Source organism: Chlamydotis macqueenii, chromosome 2 (assembly GCF_036417535.1).
Source record: "Chlamydotis macqueenii isolate bChlMac1 chromosome 2, bChlMac1.mat, whole genome shotgun sequence".
NCBI lineage: Eukaryota > Metazoa > Chordata > Aves > Otidiformes > Otididae > Chlamydotis > Chlamydotis macqueenii.
In genome coordinates, this window is record NC_141557.1 from 129955226 (window position 1) to 129978407 (window position 23182).

The 23182-nt window shown below is 40.3% G+C and overlaps 1 protein-coding gene across 3 annotated transcripts in view; it reads right to left on the reverse strand.

Moving 5' to 3' along the window:
* The window catches only part of STAU2 (staufen double-stranded RNA binding protein 2), a 183957-nt gene that overhangs the window by 122827 nt on the left and 37948 nt on the right, over nt 1–23182 (reverse strand). For all 3 annotated transcript variants that reach the window (XM_086740933.1, XM_086740934.1, XM_086740932.1), the window contains exon 6: nt 3012–3171. In XM_086740933.1, the coding sequence (XP_086597059.1) occupies nt 3012–3171 (160 nt within the window). The remainder of the gene's footprint in view (nt 1–3011; nt 3172–23182) is intronic.

The following is a 23182-nucleotide window of genomic DNA, read 5'->3' on the forward strand; positions in this document are numbered from 1 at the left end:
AATACACCAGTCCAGAAAATTTCCAATTGTCCCTTCTGCCCTTATCATTTAACCCCTTGTATATTTTTCCACCAAACACTGTAGAGAGTCTAACCCTGAGTGGAAAATAGAAAGGATCACAGGCTCTGAGGCTTAGACCTTAGTACTGAGCAATAAAGTTTCAAGCCTCAGTCATACGACTTCCCTCAGGAAGATAAAATATGTTCAGGAGTGTCTCAAGTTCTTTGGCTTTAAATTTGATCCTCATTCTATGACTGACACTGGAATTGTAAGGCCTTTCTTAGTTTCACATCTATGAGACAGCAGAGGTGCTCTGGCAGGCGCGCAATAGCTCTTTCATGAAAGCAGGTTCATCTTCACCCGTAACCCTGCCCTGTTTGCTGATTGCTTCTTGTTTCTGCTCACCTTATGCTCTTCTACACGTTTGTGCAATGAAATATTAGGATGGCAATACTCCTCTTCAGCAGTTTAATAGGAATAAAAGATTTTAGCCTTAACTAAGTTTTTTTTTAAAAAAAAAGATATCTCAAAATGAAAGAATATATAGGAAGCTGCCATTCAGCAAACATGGTTATAAAGGCCAAAAGGCAAACCCATGTGCTATATTCCATGGATCCCATTCCAGTGAAATTCGCTGAGTTACTAATGGGATGTAGGGCTAGATCGATACCAGAAGGTCTGTCCTTGCTTGCCTCTCTGCTCTCCTTGGAAGCACAGTAGCAGTGATCAAAGAAGACAGAAGCTCAGTCAAGTCATGTAACTGAAGCTAGCCAGACTCTAATGTATACTGGCTCTGATCCATGCAGGAAGTTTGAAGAATGGTGAATCAATCATCTTCCATGGCTGATCCAAGCAGGTCAGTGAGTTTTACTGAGCTGGACCATGTCTCAGGGTGAGAGCACATCCCATCACTGCGTAGCAGCCCTGTGTATATTTCACAAGACCAGCAGCAGGGAGGAGCCTGAACCTTGCCACTATGAAGCCCTTAAACTCTACTTCAACCAGCCTCCAGTTCTCTGGAGAGCTACACTCAGCTCTACACGATGCAGCTCTTTGTACTCCATCATGACCTAGGCATAGTGTTACCTCTCACCTTCTCCAGTCACCTACAACTCTAACTCATGAAGTGACAGAGATGTTTCTGCATGACTAGCCTGCAACCAGCTCCCTTTACCCTCAATATGATCATGCCACAGAGGTTTTCCTGACTGAGAATTTGATGTAGTCTCCTACCCACAGACATCTGCTATTGAGACCTTACAGTATCCCAAGTGGTCTTCAACTGCTGCACCAACAACTCACAGCGCTCCCACAGGTCTTACAAGTACTATGTGACTCAGCTAATCTACGGTATTGTCTCCTGACAGATCTTCCCTATTTTTCTCTTAGCTAACTGTGGATTTGATTCAGTTTACATACACAACTTATGCTGGCGAAGAGAAGAATGAAGTTACTTCATTAGCTCATGAGAGAGGCAACACTACAGCATGCTACAAAAATTTAGGAAACTCATTTTGCTATGACTACATCTTCTAAAAGCCTGCACATCCTAACAGACACTGATGTAAATAGACACTAAATAGACCCAATTAGGCAAGAATGTTAATTAAAGATTTTATTACTTTTGCTAGATAAATTACTTATGTACATAGGTTATGAAAACTCAGTATATAAACCAGGTACATATCAATGTTACTAATATATATTATTTACTTCTGTCTACTACTTATTATCCTATGCACTTAGTGGCTTAATTTCCATTCTGATTAATGGATATCTTGAATGCAAAGATTCTTCTGATAAATATAACACTAAATATATAATTTTCAAAAACTAAGAATACGCTGAAATATATTGAACATAGAAATATGTTTCAATAATATGAGATTCCCACTCAGGTTTGTGCTAAGGTTTCATTATCAACCAATATATTTGACTGAAAACCAAAAGAGAAAGGAAGGGAATTATCAATTAACAACAATCATGTCAGTTAACAGGGATTCCTCCTAAGATGTTACACGTTCTTTTTTACTAGTTTTCCTATTTTGTTAAAAAAAAAATCAATAGTAATTACAGCAAGTGATTTTGAAGAGAATTTCCTGATCCAGAAAAATAATACAGCAAACAAAAGGGTGAGTCAAACTGTCTTTGGTTCAAAAGGAGGATGTAGATGCAGGGTGAGGCAGAAAAAATAATTTTTTTCTTTAACACAGAACATTATTTCCATTCTTAAAAAGCAGCTCAAAACTACCACACAAGACAACAAAGACACTATTAGTAATGCTTTGTTCCATGCACAGGAGTTCAACAGGCATCATCAGAAAGAGTGTACAAAATAAGACTGTCTTCTCATGCATTTATTTTGGCTAATTTGACTGGGTAATTTTATTATATTTGTCCTTTCCATTTGCAAACATTATTCTGAGAAGAATTCTAATGTTAAATATTTTTAAACATATGACACAATGTTTTCATTTTAAAATAGCAGTATACCCCACCTACAAACACAGTAGTGAGACAGTCAGCTATTTTAAAAGGTACGAGGTGGCTAAAAGGCTAAAACCATCAGACAGGTGATCAGTAGCTGTCAGTGAGCTCCGCCAGGTTCTTAGGTACACTGGGGACAAGGTATTTAAACTGTAAAGATCACATTCATGGTGCAACACACATTTAAGATTAATAATTCATTCTCCATAAAGCCAGTGACTAAATGGACATTTTATCCACTTTTGGTATAATCTCAAGTATTTTTATTTTATTTGATTTTTTACTTAATCACTGTTGACAATCCCATCTTTAAAATGTCTACTTATTTTTGTTATTTAAATCTAGTCCCATGCTAGGTGTGCTGTTATAAAGAAATAACACTAACAATTTGTTAGTACTGCTTCTCTAATTACTGAGGCTAATATGAAAAACCACTAAAAAGTAAGCATTGAAAAACTGATAATTAAATTGTTCAATCTGGCATCTTAAAGTGAAGATTAGGAACAGTTTTCTGAAACACAAACCTGAGGTAATTTTTCTGGAATAGGCTCATTCTGGAGAGCTTGAAGGGCCTTCATTGCAGCATTATGTCTAGCAGCTTGACGAGTCTTTCCTTCACCAAAAAACTCACTGTTGCCAACAGTTAACTGGACATAAAAAATTTTAGGCACTGGGCAGTGATATCTGGAAACAAGTCATGAAAAGAAAACAGCAATGCAAGTTACAAGTTTTAACCATCAATTTTATGTCATATAGAGCACTAGTCAGGGATAAAACATTATCTTTTCTCACACACTAAGACTTAACACTCAAATACATGGACTGCTGCTCAGCAAGACCACCAGTAACTCTGACACAGTTCCTACGTGCAAACCATTTGCAGGGCTCTTGAATGAGCTCTCTTATACTTCAGGCCAACAGCCCAGCTCTGCTCTTTTCTTGGTTGGAGTCCTGAGAAGATTAAACCTAAGGAGAACCGAAAGCTCCAGTGGAAGCCACGCCTAAGAGACAACTCCTGTCCCACAGGAAAGTGGTACGGAGGAAGAAGAATTGTGGGGTCTCTCATCTGAAACGTGTCAGCATAGCTCAGCTCTCGGAGACAACAAAAAGTCAGACAGCAGAGAGTGAGGGACCTGGACCATGTACTTCTAGCCTCTTTTTAAAGCTCAAGTATTGAAACTGTTGTAGAGATAAGGAGTCCTCTTCCGAAGCGTAACAGAGGGTAGGGAGAAGCTCTTCTCCAACACTGTAATAGCCAGACACTTTACAGGCACTGAAAGAAAAGCAGCAATCACCACCACGTTGTTTTCCTTTTTTTACCTTCTTATAGAAAAATTTTCAAATACAATGACAGGGTTTGTTTTTCTGAATACATCTGAAAGACTAAAAGAAAGATAATGCAAAAAATTGAACACTTTTCCTATGAACCAGCACAGCTATTATTCCTCAAAGAAAGCAGTATCTTTATTCGTATCATCAACTCCACATCTCTGTCTTCAGTAATCAAAATAGCTAACCCAATTCATACTTAGAATCATAAAATCATAGAATAGTTAGGGTTGGAAGGGACCTTTAAAGGTCCCTTACTTCCTCCCCTGAAACCCGTCTCTTACTAGCAGTAAATTAAGAAAGACACGTAATGCCATTCTTGGGTTTGGGAGGCCCTGTCACAGCACTGCAACAACTACAAACATAAGAGCTTGTCCAGATAAGCTATTTCCACACAAAAGTATTCTTCCCCGCCTTGCCCAACTCAGAAAAAGCAATGCAGCATAGATGATTAGTTCCTAGTCACTGTTAAAATTATAATATTTTAGAAGAACATTTCCAAAAAGTCCTCCAATTACATTCTACATAGGTGAGGGAATTTGCTTCATACTCTTCACTCTACGGTCTAGTCTGCCTGTGCTCCTTCCTCCTTCCTCTAACACACTGGAGATTTAGTCCTTGGAAAAATATATACCTATCAGAAATGGTTTCTCATTTATGACAAATAACTTGTACATATTTTATGGCAATGTAAAAAAGCCCAGGATTCCAAAAGCGTGGCCAAAAGGTAGGTCCATCACAAAATTGGAATCATTCAAAAGCACAGCAAAGCACTACATTTTCCTTCTTCCTCTTAAAGGAGCCTTATTAAAGCATGCTCTCTCCCTTTTCATCTGTTGACATGGATGGTGACTGTTTTGTATGAAGACTTTCTGACTTTTTACTAATAATTGTAACAGATTTGTTTCAACTATAAAACAAAATGAAAAGTTTTTCAGATAGCAGCACACTTCAAACTCAAACAAGTTTGAATAAGCACTCCAGTCTCAGTGCCCTGGAATTCTGTGCCTAATTCTAAAAATACGTTTATATGGAAAGAGTAAAACCGTAATACCGGCTCCAACAAGCCTCTGGCTATAGGGCCTTGGAGGGGTGAGCTATGTTGCCTTTACGACATGCAAAAAGTGGGTATTTGCTTTCCTGTTTACAGTTTAACACAGTTATAGAGAATTATTAAGGCCTAGAAATGAATTTGTTTGTGTAACATTTTCATAAAATTATAGAATAACTCAGGTTGTAAAGGCTTCTGGAGGTTATCTGGTCCGACGTAGTGCCCAAAGCAGGGTCAAGCTCTGAAGTTACTCTGTCTTGTTCAGGCATTGTCGGTATCTCCAAGGATGAAGATTCCACAACATCTCTGGGCAACTCATTCCAGTGTTTTGACCACTCTTTCTGGAAGAACATTGCAAAGCTCCTACAAGCATAATGAAACTCCCTTAATCACCTTAGTGGCCCTTCACCAAATTTGCACTGATATGTCCATGTCTCTGTTGTACTGAGGAGCCCAAAACTGGACCCAGCACTCCAGATGTAGCCCCTCACCAGGGCTGGGTAGAGGAGGAAGGATGACTTCCCTCAACCTCTTGACACTCTTCTAAATGCAGCCCAGGATGCTGTTTGGCCATCTTTGTTGCAAGGGCACATTACTGGCTCATGTTTAACTTGCTGTCCACCAGGACCACCAGGTCCTTTTCTGCAAAGCTGCCTTCCAGACAGCTGACCTCCATTCTGTAGTGATGCATGGGGTTATTCCTACCAGGGATTATTCCTGTCAGGGGTTATTCCAGGTGCAGGGGTTTGCATTTCCCTTTGTTGAACTTCACGAAGTTATTGTCCACCCATTTCTCCTGCCTGTTGAGGTCTGGATGGCAGAGGAACCCTCTGGTGCATCAGCCACTCCTCCCAGGTTTTTATTATCTGCAAACTTCCCGAGGGTACATTCCACCACATCATCCAGATCATTAATGAAGATATTAAACAGTACTGGCCCCAGTATTGACTACTGGTGTACACCACTAGTGACTGGTATCCAGCTACGCTTTGTACCACTGACTCTTTCAGCCTGGCAGTTCAGACAGTTTTCAGACTGCCTCACTGTCCATTTTTCTAGGCCATATACTTCATGAGTTTGTCAATGAGGATGTTATAAGAGACAGTGTCAGAAGCCTTAATAAAATCAAGATAAGCAACGTCTACTCCTGTCTTCCCATCCACCAAGCTAGTCACCTCACTGTATAAGGCTATCAGATTGGTCAGCCACAACCTTACATTCTTTAATACGTGCTGACTACTTACAGTCACTTGTCATTCTTAACATGTTAAGAAAGAGTTTTCAAGATTATTTCTCCCATTATCTTCTCAGGGATTGAAGTGAGGCTGACTGAGTTACTATTTTCCCAGATCCTCCTTCTTGCCCTTCATGAAAACAGGAGTGAAATTTGCTTTCTTCCAGTCCTCAGAAACCTCCCCAGTCACAGCAATCTTTCAAAGATAATCAAGAGTGGCATCACTACGACATCATTCAGCTCCCTCCGCACTCACAGGTGCATCCCATCAGGCTTCATGGACCTGTCCCACCTGTTTAAGTGTTCCCCAGCCTGATCCTCTCCATCAAGGGAAATCTTACCTGATCCAGACGTTCCTGATGATCTCAGGGACCTTAGACTCCTGAAGGCCAATTTTTTCAGTAAAGACTGAGATGAAGGCATTTTTAGTACCTCCATCTTTTCCATGTCCTTTGTCATCAGGTCCCCTGCCCCACTCAATAGGGGGCCCCTATTCTTTCTTTTATTGCTGTAGAAGCCCATCTTGTTGCCCTTCACATCCCTTTCCAGATTCAACCCCAGATGGACTTCAATTTTTCTAACTTCATACCTGCACACTTGTCCAGTGTCTCTATATTCATCCTGAGTCATCTCACCTGGGTCACAAACCCTGTCCAAGTTTAGTCAGAAGTTTCTTGTTCATCCATGCAAGCTTCCCGCTGCCTTTGCTTGACTACCTGCACATCGTGATGGACAGTTAGAGCATTCTTGAACTTGGAACAGGTGAACCTTAACAAGCTCTCCTGGATTCCTCCTCTCATCAGGACCACCTCCCCTAGGATTCTTCCAAGCAGGTCTCTGAAGAGACCCAAGTCTGCTATCCTGAAGTCATGCTTGTGATCTGTGATATTTGCTCTGTTCTCTCCTCTTAAGATCCTGTCACTATCTCATGGCCACTGCACTGACCCCAGCCTTCACATCCCTGACAAGTTTTTCTTTGTTTGAAAGTGTGAGCTCCGGTAGGAGTGCCCCTCCTCAATCAGCAATGTCAGAAAGTTGTCACTGATGCACTCCAGAAACCTTCTGGATTGCGTGTGTCCTGCTGTGATGTCCCTCCAACACATACTGGGGTGGTTGAAGTCTGCCATGAAGACCAGGGCTTGTGGCCATGAACTTTCTTCTAGTTACCTGAAAAAGACCTGATCTACTACTTCTTGATCACTTAGTCTGTAGGAGACACCCACCACAATATCACCTGCATTGGTGTGCCTTCCAGTCCTGACCCATAAACTATCAGCTGTCTCATTACTGATCCCCAGGCGGAGCTCCATGCATTCCCACCGCACTCTCACACAAAGGACAATGCTCTGTCCTTGCCATCCTGGCCTCTACTTCCTAAAGACCCTGTATGCATTGATTGCAGCACTCCATTTGTGTGAACTATCTCACCACATCTCTGTGATTCCTGTGAGGTTGTAGCCCTGCAGCAGCTGCACACAGACCTCTCATTCCTCCTGTTCGTTCTCCATGCTAAGTGTGTTAGTGTACTGGCACTTCTGATAGGAATCCAAGTGTACCGATTTCCCAGAAAGGGTATAAGGACTTCCCCCGATCATGCTGTCCTGTAGGCTTTTCATTACTTGTGTGCATACACTTGAGTGGGACCCCTTCAGCACTGTTTTGTTCATTTTAGGGTCTCTCTTGTCAACATCACCCTTAAGGCTCTGCTTACTAACTTAGTCCATCACTTCCTCACTTGGTCAACTCCACTATCCATCACTGTAAAGCTCTCTTAACCAGATCGACCAATCTGTTGATAAAGATGCCCCACTTGGTCAGGTGAATCCTGTCTTTTCCAAGCATTGATCCTCAAAGAGGGTCTCACAGTTGTAAAAACTACATCTCTGTAGTCATGTAGTCATGCTTGTTATGCTCCATGTGTCCTTTTATAGTATCATTGATGTCCACAACGAAAAGGAGCAGTAGGTCATAGCCTGAGGAACAGACCGGCAGTCTATCCACAACATCCCAATCCAAGCCCTTCGTGAGAAGAGAAACCTTCCTGCACAGCAGGTCAGGTTCACAGAAGACAGCTTCCATCCCCCAAACTAGGAAGTTGCGCACTATTATTACTTGCTGCTTCCTTCTGGTGCTGCTGCAGGGCTCAGGCTCGGCTGGACTGGATGCTTCAAGAGCACCCAGGCCCTCATCTGATGCCATGACACAGAAATTGTAGTTGCAGATCTGCAGATGGAGCAGAAGCCTTCCTCCTGGTGACAAATTACAAGCCTCCAGCCTTCACCATCACAGGACTCCTTATTTCCCAGCCCCATAAGCACTGGCTCTCCTCGTACCTTCAGGGTCTCAGACAAGATCCAATTGATCTCCTACTCATCAGCTCTAGTGATGTCAGCACAGTTTGCTGACATCTTTCTGTATCTCCTTTACTTGGTAATACAGATCCTCTGACAGTGCACACCTCCTGCAGACAAGACCGCAGTCTCCCCACCCCAGCTTCCAGCATGACCTGTAGTTGAAGGTCTGGAGAGCTGCATCCTCCCTCTGGAGCCAGACTTGACTCCAGGTCTCTGATGTACCAGGGATGGCTGCTCCAGATGGTGCCAGCAGCGGTGCCATGTAGCGCATCACCACCACTGCTGAGCTGCCCTCAGCCAGAGTTTCCGGCTCCCTTCTTTATGAATTGCTGCGTAAACTGCTGTGTCTGCTGGCTGTCTCTGGGAGCAGTGCTCTAGGCCCTGTATTTATATGGGCTTCTCCCTAGTACCTGCTGAAAAGGTGCTTGACTCTCTCTAATCAGGAGACAGCTGGGAGAAAAGCTCAATGCAGCTTTTGATCAGGAGTAGCTAACAGAGCTTGCTGGCAGCTGCTAGGGCTTGCTAGAAGCTGCAGCCTCCTGTAGTTATCTATTCCCTGCAGGAACAGGGAACAGTCCCTCAAAGAGTTCCCAGGAATCCTCCTACCATCCCAGAAGAAATTCTCAGGAGATCTAGAGCTAGAGCCTGGAAACCACCGCATCTGTTGGCTGCCTCTATTAACTGCAGCTTAGCACAGAATAAGCTCTGTCACACAAAAGCAGTAGGCACCTTGATAGCACATCCTACCTCATTACTTCACAATCCTCTTTAAATAAAAGTAAATGTGGTAGTGCTGTTAGCAACTACCTAGATTTAGGTAAAATACAACATCCATCAGAAGTTCCTGTTTCTCGTTGAGTTACTAGACCTACCTTTCTCTCCAGGAGGAAAGCACATGAACTTTAATCCACTTCATAAACTCAGATCCCACAACAGGCCCTCTCTTTTCCCTCCCACCTCCCCACCTTTTCTTTTAAGGAGTGTTTAGGGAGCGATTTATGTGATAATATGGAAAAATTATATTCAGCCTGTAGCTCTAGAGCCTCATACGGCTCTTTGGCATTGGTAGAATGATTAGGCTTTTACATGGTTTTGATTAAACTTTTCTTGCTCCACTTGGCCTCAAGCAGAGTTAACAGAGCACTGATAATATGAACATTGCCAGGAAAGTGCAAAGGAGCACCTGAAATCCTCAGAAATGGACTAAATCTGTGAGACTGGCTTCTCTACAATATGGAGCCTGTCAAGCAGAAACAAAACATCCTCCTCTTTTCAGTGGTGAGGACAGAGACTGTATTAACAAAAGCCTTAAAACTAAGCATAATATTACAATCCAAAAGTACAGTGTAATAATTAAACTGAGTTTTAATATGGAATGATTCTGCATCCTGAAGATGCACACTTATGTAAGGAACAACCCCATGCAAAGTTAAGATATCATATCTGCCACTGATCATTAACAACTCTTCCCAATATATTACACCCGAGTTACTAAAAAGCACTGAAAACATTAACAATCTTGGTAATATTTATACAGAATTTGCTGATTATTATGCAATAGCATACCAGTACAATATTTTCGATCACAGGAACATGTAAACATCAGTCCTACACTCCTTAGGCCACTGTCACTCTGTTCTGCCAGAGAACTGAAACAGTCAGGATTTCTAACAGCCACACTTCATGTACAGACTCCTGAGGCTTCTGAAAGTTTTTAAACTACCTACATTTAAAGAACATGCATCTCCCTGCATTCTAAATCACAGCTGCAAAGGCTAGGATTTTCTTTGGAGAAAATTCTTATTTTCTGGATTCCCAGGTGATACTGGCACACTCCTCAGAACATAAGCTGACAGACACAGCCAAATGATAGAAAATTACAAGACTAGAAGACAACAAAAGGACATGTGAAATGATACATTCCACTGGAGGGAAAAAAAAAGCGATAAAGGATAATACTTTAACAACCAGTCATAAAACAAGTTAGTTTTCATCTGACTCTTTCGGACATTTGAGATTCTTAAGAAGATCTCTCAAATAAGAGGTCTGGAATGCAGGTTCTCTTTATTCCCTCTTAAATTTCATAGCATCAGAAATCTACTTTTTAGCTGATGCCATTGGTATCACTTTAGAACAGTCAACCTGAAAAAGGATATTTGCTCTATGACTATGGCCTTGAATGCCAAGTTTCAGCAATGAGCAAATATTTACAACTAGTTATAAATCCCTAAAAATGGGGGTTCATAACAGAAATGCTGACAGACCTTAACTAAGTTGGTGTGAGCGGGCGCCACTATAATTAAATAAATCACCAAGGTCTGTTGACAATTAGAAAACTCATTTTGGTTTGCCACAGAGACAAACAAAAATTCTGTTCATTATAATTTTACTGGAATATGATGTCATAACATGTAAGCATACTGAAACAATCTGCTGCTTTTCTAGCCAAAATATTAATTGCATACTAAGGAGCCCTTGGGGCCTCTTCCTTTTTGGCCATCAAATCCACACACACAAAGACAAATAAAGTATTAGTACATACGTTATGTGTTCATACTGCATTTCCTGCATTTCTCTGGATTCCTCAATGGCATAAATGTTTCTGATAAATACTGTTACTTTATTCTTAGAAGGGGGAAAAAAAACAAGTGCAAGCTGCAGCTCATGGAAATCAGGAAGTTTATTTAGATTTAGCTTCCTTTTCACCATTAAAAACTCCAGTGAGGTTTTCTCTAAATTCTAATGGTCAATGTATTCTTCACCTACGTAAAAAAAAGAACAAATAAACTTCCCCACTGTGCAAGTGTTATAGGAAGTATTACCCTAATCCCATTTCATAATGCAAAGTGAAGAGGAACAGGGACTAGTTTGGGCAAGACAAGGGCCACCAAAATACGAGATACAACGCAGGACGGGAAAGTCATTCTTCAGATGCCAGCTCTGTGCTGAAAGGGTCATTCTCTGCACTTTTTCCCTCTGGCTCCTTTTCCATACCAACTCAATGAAGCTGGCAGCCCTGCTGACACTGCTTAACCAGGAAAACGCTGAGGGCTTTGCAAGTGCAGGGATAGAGAGCTTGTGCAGGGGAGTAGGAAACAGCATTTTCTGTGAACAACTTTTTCTCTGTAACATTTGAAATTTCTCTAGGGGAGCAAGTTGTTTAGTGCAGCTGTTCCCTGGCCATGCCCTATATTGCTAAGCAGTCCATTAGCCACGTGCATTTCTTACAGCTGTGAGTTCTATGTTTTGAAGAAGGAAACATCGAGTATAGCCACTTTTGTCTTCATGCAGTTCACCTTCTGGTTCTTTCAGCAGGTTGACAACAACACCTGGGAACAAAGAGGCTCTCTTTTCCAAGTACTTCTTCAGAGAACTGCAGTCCATTATCCCTGAATCAGTCTGGCTGTCCTCTTCTACAATATCTCTACATCCTCCAAAAATACTCGTAATGTAAAGTGAGCAAGACAAGGCACTATGTATCACTTTTAGCTACAGACGTTCCTTATTAGATGGAAAGATAATTTTCCGAAATGTCTATTCAGTTGATTTATATAGCCTACCACTATTTTCACCTTTCTAATATTAACCTCTACTCAGCTACACAGACAAGATTTTAAAAAAAGAAAAATAATGTATACTTGTCCTGTTTCATTCAAAAGATGGTTTTAAACTATAATATGAATATTTAAATTAAAGATTTAATTAATTAATTTAAAATTAATTTCATTAACTCTGAATGATTCAATATTTTTTCTCTATATAGTATTTGCTATTATCAGTTTATGAAACCAATTTTGACCTAGTTGTAGAAAACCCCTAAGCAACAGAATGTTTAATTAACTACATAAGAATTGCAAAATATAACTATGGGATGTAAACTTATTAACATAAAGAGATTCAAAAGCATCTGTTATTTTTTTTCTTTAAATAATGAGAAAACATAACAAAAATGCTTCCCATTTTAAGACATAGAAATCCCAAACATTTTCTATTTAAAATATAAGAATACAAGTAAATCCTGCATTAAGAAGTCAAGATCCATGAGTTGCATGCAACTGCATAACATAGTCCTCTTTATCTGTTAAGGTCTATTAGAAAACAAATTTGATTAGTTGCTTCCAGTGCTTCTGCTGGGAGGATGATCTACAAGCTGAGCTGATACTTAAAGAATCTCCTAATGTTCAGCTTGGCTATACTTCTAGATTTTGCTTTGTGTCAATACCATCCTTTAACTTACACAGCTCATTCACTTTTTTGTTACGTTTACCCTCCAAGGCAAACATTCCCATTCCCTCCCAGTCTTTGTTTTGCAAGGGAACAAGCCAAGGAATTTTAGAAGTTTTCTGTATCCACTATCCTGATAATCCTTCACAGCCCATCCCTATACTTGCTCCTGTTCTTAAATATACGAGTCAAGAATGGTGGACAATATACCATAAGCAAGGCTAACAGTGTTTTGTATTAAATCAATATTTATATATCTTTACCAGAAATATCTTGCTCCACACATCTTAAAAATCACATTTGCCTCTCCTCTGGTTCAATCACATCAGCTGTTCTAAGTCTATCCTGTAAATAATTAATAATATTAGATAACACTCCTGTTCTGTGACTTCCAACTGAACAACCCTCAGGTGACAACAGAGTTAGGACTACTAGTGCCTATGGTCTTCATCTTACATTTATACTGGAAGGTCTAGTCTCATCCCATTTCTAATGTTTCAGTCCTTATGATCATCCAACTCTTCCTGCATATCTTGACCTTCCTGTGTAGAGGTGACGTCTTCTACATCCCATTAACATTTTCCTACTTTTTGTGCAAACACCATTAACAAAAATAATTGAAAAGGTTGATTCTAAAACTGGAAGAATTGCACTTAATAATCTTCCTCCAAGTTTGATTTTTAATACTGCTGATTATTTTTCTTCTCCTTTCCCACTTTGCATTTCTTATACAAATCCCCATCTCCTTCAATTTAATAAAAACAGTATCCCTATCTAATGCTATAAAATGCTTAACTGAATTCCACAAATATAAGATTTAATTTACTCTCTCTACCTAAAAAAATGACTTAACATATAACATGCAAGGTTAACACATTAGTCAGACACAATCTACCTTTAGTGTACAGTAACTTCATGTTGAGCTTTATCCTTTTTCACTTCGATGTCTCTATTTCCACTTTCTTTTAAACTTTGTGCTGAGATTGTGAATATTTCATGAAGTTAATGATGATTCCCTTTTCTTTTGTCTTCTTCTTCCTTTCCTGGGCTAGAGACTATATAGCTCCTTCAAGCAGTATGACTAACATAATCAAAAAAATTGACTCATGTTTTCATGATCACAATATCGAAACATTCCTGAGTAAAAAACAAAAGGGAGGGGGATTCAGTTTAACATAACATCATCTAATACAGAATCTTCCCCAGAGAATTTGTGATGCCAAGATGATAATACTGGCACATCACTGTATCTCTGAATTACAAGTTGCTCAGTACAGATATTTGACTGAAATAAATGTTTCAATATTTACTCTCTGCACGTACCACTGTACTTTGTTTACCATTTGCAGCACATCGACAACTAAAAAAAAGTTGCTCATCAGAAGTAATTAGAAGAAACCAACCGAAAGCTACAGACATTATAAGCCAAATACTTTAACGGTCACGAATTAAGCTAACAAGTAATACAGCAAACATACTGAGCCAGCTATGCAGCACTTGTTATAGAGAGATGCTTCCATGCACACTAAGTTCAAATCTCTGCTTCCACTTTTATTGCTCTCTCTCCTTCAGTTTAAAGCCTAAAAGTCTAGAACTGCTTTTCAAAGTGCCAGAAGGGTCTCAAAACCAGCCTGAATACTTTTTTTTAAACAAAGAAAATCTAGCACAAGACATATGAGAGGAAAAAAAAAGAAAAAGGTTAAAAAGTAAAAGGAAAAAATCCAGGGAAAAAGGGATCATGAGATTAACCTTCCAAAGTACTGTACACTGGAGATTAAAGTAGAAAAAACAAGTGAAAAACAACAACCAAAATCAAGAAGAGAGCACAGAACAAAATGTTATGTGCCTCTGAAGTAGTATTTTTATCTATCAGCTAAATAGCTAAGTAATGAAAATGGTCAGCACAACTTCAACTTATTCTTGACTACAAAAATAGCATAAATAATGTAAGAACATAACAATAATACTGCCTCCAGAGTTTAAGGCATTGGAAAATGTCAAGTGGACAATGCTGAAATGGAGAGGGGGGCTAGGAGGAGGAAAGATAAATACAAGGAAAAAGAAAATGTTCTCTTCCGTGACATAAACCCAAGTACAATAGGAATAAAAGGGAAAACATAATGAAGCTGTGATGTACACTGTATACTCAGAGGTTAAAGCAGACATCCAGAAGACAAACATCTCAAACTCTTATCTACTTCAGCTCATAAAATTTCCCATGAACTGTATTACTCACTAATCTTTACAAGCATGCCGAGTGGTTACTGAGAATGTCGTCCAAATACCCATTACAGTAAAAGAACATAAACAATGTTGCATATCCGACTACAATATCATTTTCTTTCTACATAAGAAACTCAAGTGAAAAAAAAAAAATCATATCACTTGCCAGCCTAGAAACCAAGCAAATGAGAAAATGAAGTACTTCACTCATTTAATTTTATCATATTTTTATTCTAGTAATATAATGTTAATAAAAATGTTACTAACAAAATCATCTCAAGCCTAGGACTTCATATGAATTAATTAACATAAAAGGAACAAGGCCCAAGAAAGCTCACAGAGTGATTCTATTCTCACCATCCAAACTAACTGAAATTGAAATTGCTAGTGTATATTGGGCTACATTCTGTTCCCAGTTGGAGGAATGTAAACATACAGACACTAAATTGCATTATCCTGAGTAAAAAAAAATTAACCTATAATTTAAAACTTGGCAATTAAAGGATTGAAAGTAACAATAAACTAAAAAAAAAACCCCACACTTAATTTTGGCTCAACAAGCCACCTCTCAGCAGCTGACTGCAGTTAATTGAGAATGCACCCTCTCCTACCTCACCAGTTCCCATCTCTGCATCCTCTGGAAACGTACTATTACGGCCAGTTACAGCTTCTGTCCAGAAATCTTCTTATGTGTGCCATCAGACTTGCAAAGAAATTAAATGTGAGATAGAGAGAGTCTGGCCAACTGGAAAGGGACGGCATTTTGTGTTGCCCTGCACTGATCCTATCAGGATACTGAAAACAATGCGGATGGCCTTGCGAAGGAAGTTTTACCTGCACCTGCGAGGGGAAGGGAAGGGGCCTGTTAATCAATCATAGTGAAGTTCAGAAGAGGCAAAAAGGTCGGAACACAAAAATATGAGTAGTGAAGTCTTTCAGTGCTTTGATTCCTTTCCACTTAAAAGCATAAAATGAGCAGATCTCCTAGGGAAGCTTATTCATGAACAGCAAACATAATACTCTTTCAACTTTCAAATTTTAATAGGTATAATAGATTTACACCAATGACTGACATGTAAATATAAATTAATTGCTAATAAAAATATATAAGTGATGCAATGAGGGTGCAGGAGTAGCAGTCACCAATGCACAGTGACTTGCCTCAGCTGGTCCACTGAATACAATTTAGTCCAGAATATTAATACAGAAAAAAAAAGTTACATCATTAACATGATCAATACACTAAAATAAAAGGTTGCAGACTTGGTAAAATGTAGGAAACATAGGAAATATTTATAAGATGGTGTCAAACTGTATTCTAGAAAGCAAGAAGTCCAAAAAAGACTTGGAGGATAGAGATACTAAGGACTATTAGAATAGAATCATAGAATCATTTAGGTGAGAAAGACCTTTAAGATCATAAAGTCCAACCATAAACCTAACACTGCCAATTCCACCACTAAACCAAGTTTCTAAGTGCCACATCTAAACATCTTCCAAATATCTCCAGGGATGGTGACTCAACCACTTCCCTAGGCAACCTGTTCCAATGCTTGACAACCCTTTCAGTGAATAATTTTTTCCTAATACCCAATCTAAACCTCCCCTGGTGCAACTCGAAGCCATTTCCTCTCATCCTATCACTTGTTACTTGGGAGAAGAGACCAACACTCACCTCGCTACAACTTCCTTTCAGGTAGCTGTAGAGGGCAGCAAGATCTCCCCTCAGCCTCCTTGTCTCCAGACTAAACAACCCCAGTTCCCTCAGCCGCTCCTCATAAGATTTCTGCTCTAGGCCCTTCAACAGCTTCATTGCTCTTCTTTGGATGTGCTCCAGCAACCCAATGTGTTTCTTGTAGTGAAGGGCCTAAAAAACACAGTTTTCAAGGTGCGGCCTCACCTTGTGCCAACCACAGGGGGACAATCACTGCCTTAGTCCTACTGGCCACAGTATTTCTGACACAAGCCAGGATGCTATTGGCCCTCTTGGCCACCTGGGCACACTGCTAGGTCATATTCAGCCAGCTGTCGACCAATAACTCCAGGCCCTTTTCCGCCAGGCAACTTTCCAGCCACTCTTCTCCATTCCTGTAGTGTTGTATGGCGTCGTTGTGACCCAAGTGCAAGGCTCGGTACTTTGCCTTGTTGAACCTCACACAATTGTCTCAGCTCATCAATCCAGCCTCTCCAGATCCCTCTGTAGAGCCTTTCTACCCTCAAGCAGAACAACACTCCTGCCCAACTTGGTAGGGAACAAACTTGCTGAGGGAACACTTGATCCCCTCATCCAGATCATTGGTAAAGATATTAAACAGAACTGGCCCCAACACTGAGCCCTGGGGAACATCACTTGTGACCAGCCGCCAACTGGATTTAACTCCATTCACCACAACTCTTCAGGCCCTGCCTTCCAGCCAGTTTTTTACCCATTGAAGAGTACAACTGTCCAAGCCACAAGCAACCAGCTTCTCCAGGAGAATGCTATGAGAAATGGTGTTAAAGGCTTCACTAAAGTCTAGGTAGACAACATCCACAGCCTCTCCCTCATCTACTAAATGGGTTACCTTGTCATGGAAAGAGATCCACTTAGTCAAGCAAGGACCTGCCTTTCATAAACCCATGCTGACTGGGCCTGATCACGTGGTTGTCCTGGATGAGCCGCATGCTGGCCCTCAAGATGATCTGCTCCATAACCTTCCCTGGCACCGAGGTCAGACTGACAGGCTTGTAGTTCCCCAGATCCTTCTTCCAGCCCTTCTTGTAGATGGGCGTCACGTTTGCTAACGTCCAGTCAACTGGGATCTCCCCAGTTAGCCAGGACTGCTGATAAACGATAGAAAGCGGCTTGGTGAGAACTTCCACCAGCTCCCTCAGTACCCTTGGGTGGATCCCATCTGGCCCCATAGACTTCTATATGCCTTCCAGCTCAAGGGGCTGGGTACCCTGAGAACAATTGGTCTATTAAAGACTGAGGCAAATAATGCATTAAGTACTTGCATCCAATAAAGGATGGAGATTCTCCTTAGCCATTTTTTTGTTGCCAACATATTTATAGAGACATTTTTTAATTGCCTTTTACAGCAGTAGCCAGACTAAGTTCTAGTTGGGCTTTGGCCCTTTTAATTTTCTCCCTGCATAACCTCACCACATCCTTCTAGTCCTCATGAGTTGCCTGCCTCTTCTTCCAAAGGTCAAAAGCTTTCCTTTTTTTCTTGAGTTTCCACCAAAGCTCTCTGTTCAACCAGGCTGGTCTTCTTCCCTGCTGGCTCATCTTTTGGCACATGGGGACAGCCTGGTCCTGCACCTTTAGGATTTCTTTCTTGAAGACTGTCCAGCCTTCCTGGGCTCCTTTGCCACTCAGGACTGCCTCCCAAGGGACTGTCAACCAGTCTTCTAAAGCTGGGCCAAATCTGCCCTCCAGAAGTCTAAGGTAGTAGTTCTGCTGACCCCTCTTCTTACTTCTCCAAGAAGTGAGAACTATCGTTTCATGATCGTTATGCCCAAGACAGCCTCCAACCATCACATCACCCACAAGTCCTTCTCTGTTCACAAACAACAGGTCTAGCGGGGTGCCTTCCCTAGCTGGCTCACTCACCAACTATGTCAGGAAATTGTCTTCCACACACTCCAGGAACCTCCTGGACTGTTTCCTCTCCGCTGTATTGTATTTCCAGCAGACATCTGGTAAGTTGAAGTCCCCCATGAGAACAAGGGCTAGCGATTGTGAGACTTCTCCCAGCTGCTTATAGAACATTTCATCTGCCTCTTCATCCTGGTTGGGTGGTCTATAACGGACTCCCGCCACGATATCTGCCTTGTTGGACTTCCTTCTGATTCTTACCCATAAACGCTCAAAGGTATCATCAACATAATTAAGCTCTAGACAGTCTCCCTAACATACAAGGCTACCCCACTGCCTCTCCTTCCTGGCCTATCCCTTCTGAAGACTTTAATCTTCTTCTGTTGATTATATGTGCATCCGAAATGGTTATTATGACCTTTCACTTAGAAAAACAAGGTCAGTACAGAGACTATCTTTACTGAATGGAACTAAAGCTCAGCTGCTGGCATCCACCTCCTTAGGAATTCCCATTTCTGTTTCACTGACACTAATGACAGACTTGAATCTAAATCAGTAAGGTGACTAGAGTCTACTTTCTCCTCTTTTGTCATGGAAAAACATCTCAAAGCTTAGAGAGTTTTGAGTTATGTTTTTTTTCCCAATCAGAGATTATTTCCTTGTTGATCACAACACTGGTGGCTTCAGCCCCATTTCAGTGAAACAAATCATCCAAATAAATTGTGGTGCAAAAGTACTTGATGCTGTGAGTGCAACTATCCTTTCTGTGACAATAACCAACTTAAATTGGAATTCCTCTTTAAAATATCCTAAAAAGACAAGTCGATCATGAGAAGATCCTGGGAATTAATATTTCAGAACATATGTTAACTGGACTTTCTTTCAGAGACAACAAGCAGCCACCAGAATCACTACTGTAGACAAGACCTGAAGAGAAACAATAACACAGTGGTTGCTGGTGAGAAGTTCTGCATTCAGACTCCATTTATTCTGTCATAAAAGAATCCTGAAAATCTTTCCTGAGAAAATTTAATACTGCCTCAATCTGTGGCAGAACTCTCAGTTCAAAAGCGACAAAGACCTTGGACTAGGAGAGAGTACAATTCCAGTCAGATCTTACTGAGTTACAATCTGTTAAAAATCAGCCACTAACCTTCTTTCTGCTTTCTTCCCTCAGGAAGACAGCCTCTCAAACTAACGTTTGAGCTCTAACAGCAGTTCACCTGTGTTATTACCAAAAAAGCAGGCAAAGGAAAGAGAACATATTTACTGGTAACCAATATTCAGGTTCTGGAAGAATGCATTTACTTGCAACCAGTGTTCAGGTTCCAGACACAGCAGAAAGGCCATAACAGAAAAGGAGGTCACTGAGGCTTGCTTCCATTGAATCCACTATCTCAGAGCTCTCTCAACTGAAACATTCAGAGTTAGGCAGAAGTACAGAAAAAAGATAAGGGTGAATAAAAAGCTAACTGTGGAAAGAAACAAACACACCCAAAGTGTTCCTGCTCCTGGGAAAGTATTCTGAATCAATGCTTATTTTTATACACACCAACAACGCTAGTCTTCTGCCCGTATCCTGAAAGTAAAGCTCTGATAAAACAGTCAAGTCCAGAGAAAGGACACCCAGTGAATTGCAAAGCCAAGAAACTGAAGAGATTCACAAGGTGCTGTGGCAGGCTGTTGGCTCTGAAGATTTTTGAATCAGAAGGTTTACAGGAACTCTCCTAAGTGGAAGAGCAGTGTTGAAAGACAGACATTAGGAAACCAAAGACGAGGAGGATTTGTATTTCACCTTTATATGCTTTCAGCTTAAGTGAGAACAAGAAAAGTCATGTCTGAAACTTGGAAAGAGAGATCTGGAGCAAGATTTACCTTCTCCAGAGCAGAGAGATCTGAGAAAATTGAAAATCCAATGAGAAAAAAAACTCTGTCCACTGAAGGAAGCTTCGGCAGAAAGAGACAAAACATGAGCCAAGGACCACAAAAGGAAAGGGCAGTCCTCTTAGCAGACAGAGCAAGAAAGCAAGTCGTCTAGGGAGGTCACTATAGCCTGAAAGGAAATTAAGAAAAATATTGATTAAGGGAAGAATAAAGTATTAGGGCTTAGGAGCTCCTCTATAAATAAGGCCAGGAGATCATTGACAAAACTACTTAACCTTGAGAGAAAACAGTTTAGAATGCCACAACAGTGTGAAATGTCATGCCTTATGTATCACATTTTAGGCATGAAGAGTGACGAAGCCTCTAGATGCTCTACAGCTAAGGCTAAAAACATTTTAACAATATCAGGTAAGTGCACTGACTTGGAGAACAAAGAGACACTGTATTGGGAATACTACCCACAAAGCTTGCTCTCTATTCTGTCACCTTGATTTTTAGGCTACATAACATTATTTTAACAGCTGTCAATGTAATACTGTAAATACACTTAAGAGTACATATTTTATTGATCCCTGATAAGTTAAATGCACCCATTAATGCAGTGGATGGTAGTGATAGGGTGCATTTGTCAGAAAGATTACATGCACACTGTGCCAGGACACATCACCTAACAACATTTTGTGAGCACTGTGGATTCACTGTAACAGGGTGAGGGGATTGCAGAAAAATTGCTTTCAGATAGAATTTAATGGAGTCTATAGATTCCACAGCAGAAATCTGGGTTTTCTGATCCCAGATACTCTACGTATTTTTATGATTTAAAACACTGTAGAAATTAAACATTAGCTGTCAAAAATTTTATTGCAGGAATAAATATCCTCTGTCATTTAAGGAATTTTTATATTTTTCTTTAGCCAACCATACTAATCACTATTGTCTAAACTGATAGCTACTGGCAATGGCAAAGCTCATCACCTGCAAGCTCCCTTGCCACTGTTCTTTTGGGAAAACTATCTTAAGACAAACAGATGTTTCTGTTGTTTTAAACCAACAGGAAATGGACTGACTTTCTCCCTTTTCCTTTCCTAGAAACAAATACTAGCAAAGAAAAATCCTAGCACAGCTGTACGCAACACTTTCCTTATAACAATATGTCTGTGTGGGAGGCAGGCAATGAGTGGGAACAAACAGGCCAGGGGAAGTGAAATGTAGCATGCAGAAGATGAACACAAAGAATTCATTTAAAATCCTGTGAGTGGATTAGTACAGCATACTGTTGATACACTAGCAGGGTAAAAACAGTGTGATGTACAAGAGTTTGCTTTAAGATAGGACCTGAATCCTATCTCAACTGGTAATGCACAAAACTGAATCAATTATCAGCTGACAATCTCAATCTCTTCCAAGTGAATACATGTTCAAACCATCAGAAAGCTTCATTAGTATGAACAGACTGCAGGCTTGATGGCCAAACTGCAGCCTGATTGTTAAATAAATGTCTTTAGGTCAAGCCTGACAAATGAAATAATATGGTGAAATGCAGAACTCTTGCTGTCTTTGTGCACACAAAACAAACATTTCAATTTTCATTGCCGACAAACTGGCATCTTTTCTCACACTAGATTTACATTAAAAAGGGAAAACGCCATTGAAGTTATTTCATTACAAGCTCAATAGGAGAAGAAAACAATGAGACAAAACATTGCAGCAAACCTGATTTTAATTGATTTATGCTGGAATTACGACATTTTAAAGTCGTGAAAAGCTTCAGAATAGGGAAAAGGCAACTTCTGAAAGAGTGCCTCTGCTGTGACATTCTTACACCAAAATACAAATTGATGCTGCCATCTATTGGTCTAAATATGCCGTTTCCAGATGAACAACTCAACTGCTAATCTGAACAATCACTTGTATTATTCTTAGGACTATTATTTATTTCCCTAAATTTTAACTCTCTGAAATCCATATCTGTTGTTCAGAATGAAACAACAATGTATTTAAGGAGATTCTAACCAAACTTTTAATTTCTATTTCCCAGTAGTTTTTAACTATTTTTCCATAAGGGTTTCTGTCCATTTGTCCAAAAGGTTGGGAGGAGGGCAAGGAATGCAGAAAGGAGTTTTTGCAAAGTTAGTCAGTAAATGTCTTTATCATCACACCTCTTACTCCATAAAATGCAAATTTTAAGAAAAAAAAAATCACAATACTGACTGGAAATGCAGGCAAAGCACCACCGACTCTGGCCTTTTTAGGGGAGGTATGTTGTACCTATGGCTGAAGTCTGAAGCCAACAACTGTAGCAAGGTAAAAATCCCAGTGTCACCTCACACTGCTCCTGTCCAAGGGGTTTATCCTCCTGCGACTAACTCAGCTTAACACAACAGGCTTCAGAACCAAGGGTCCACTTCACCTGGGGAGCCAGGGCACTAGCGTCCCACAGCCTGACAGCTTTTTGCAGCACAGCACTACTTTGTTCAATCAAAAGCATTTCAGTACTTGCATGCCTGCTTCTCCTTAGAACTCTTCATTACCTAGATATGTCCCTAAAGATTTTGTTCTTCCGACACTTTTCTCTCCCTCTTCTCTCCGGGAAGAGATTTTTATCTTTCTCCAGTCCTTCCACTGCGTTAGTCAGATGACTCTCACTATAGCACTCATAAAATTATTACAAATCAACATTCATAGGATTATTTCTGAGTAGAATTCAGCTCTAGATTCAGATCCCTAAATTTAGGTATTTAGGTAATGCGTAGAAACTAAGTGGCTATTACAGTGAAGATCTGAAGAGATCCATATGAAATGCAGATATTCTAGTT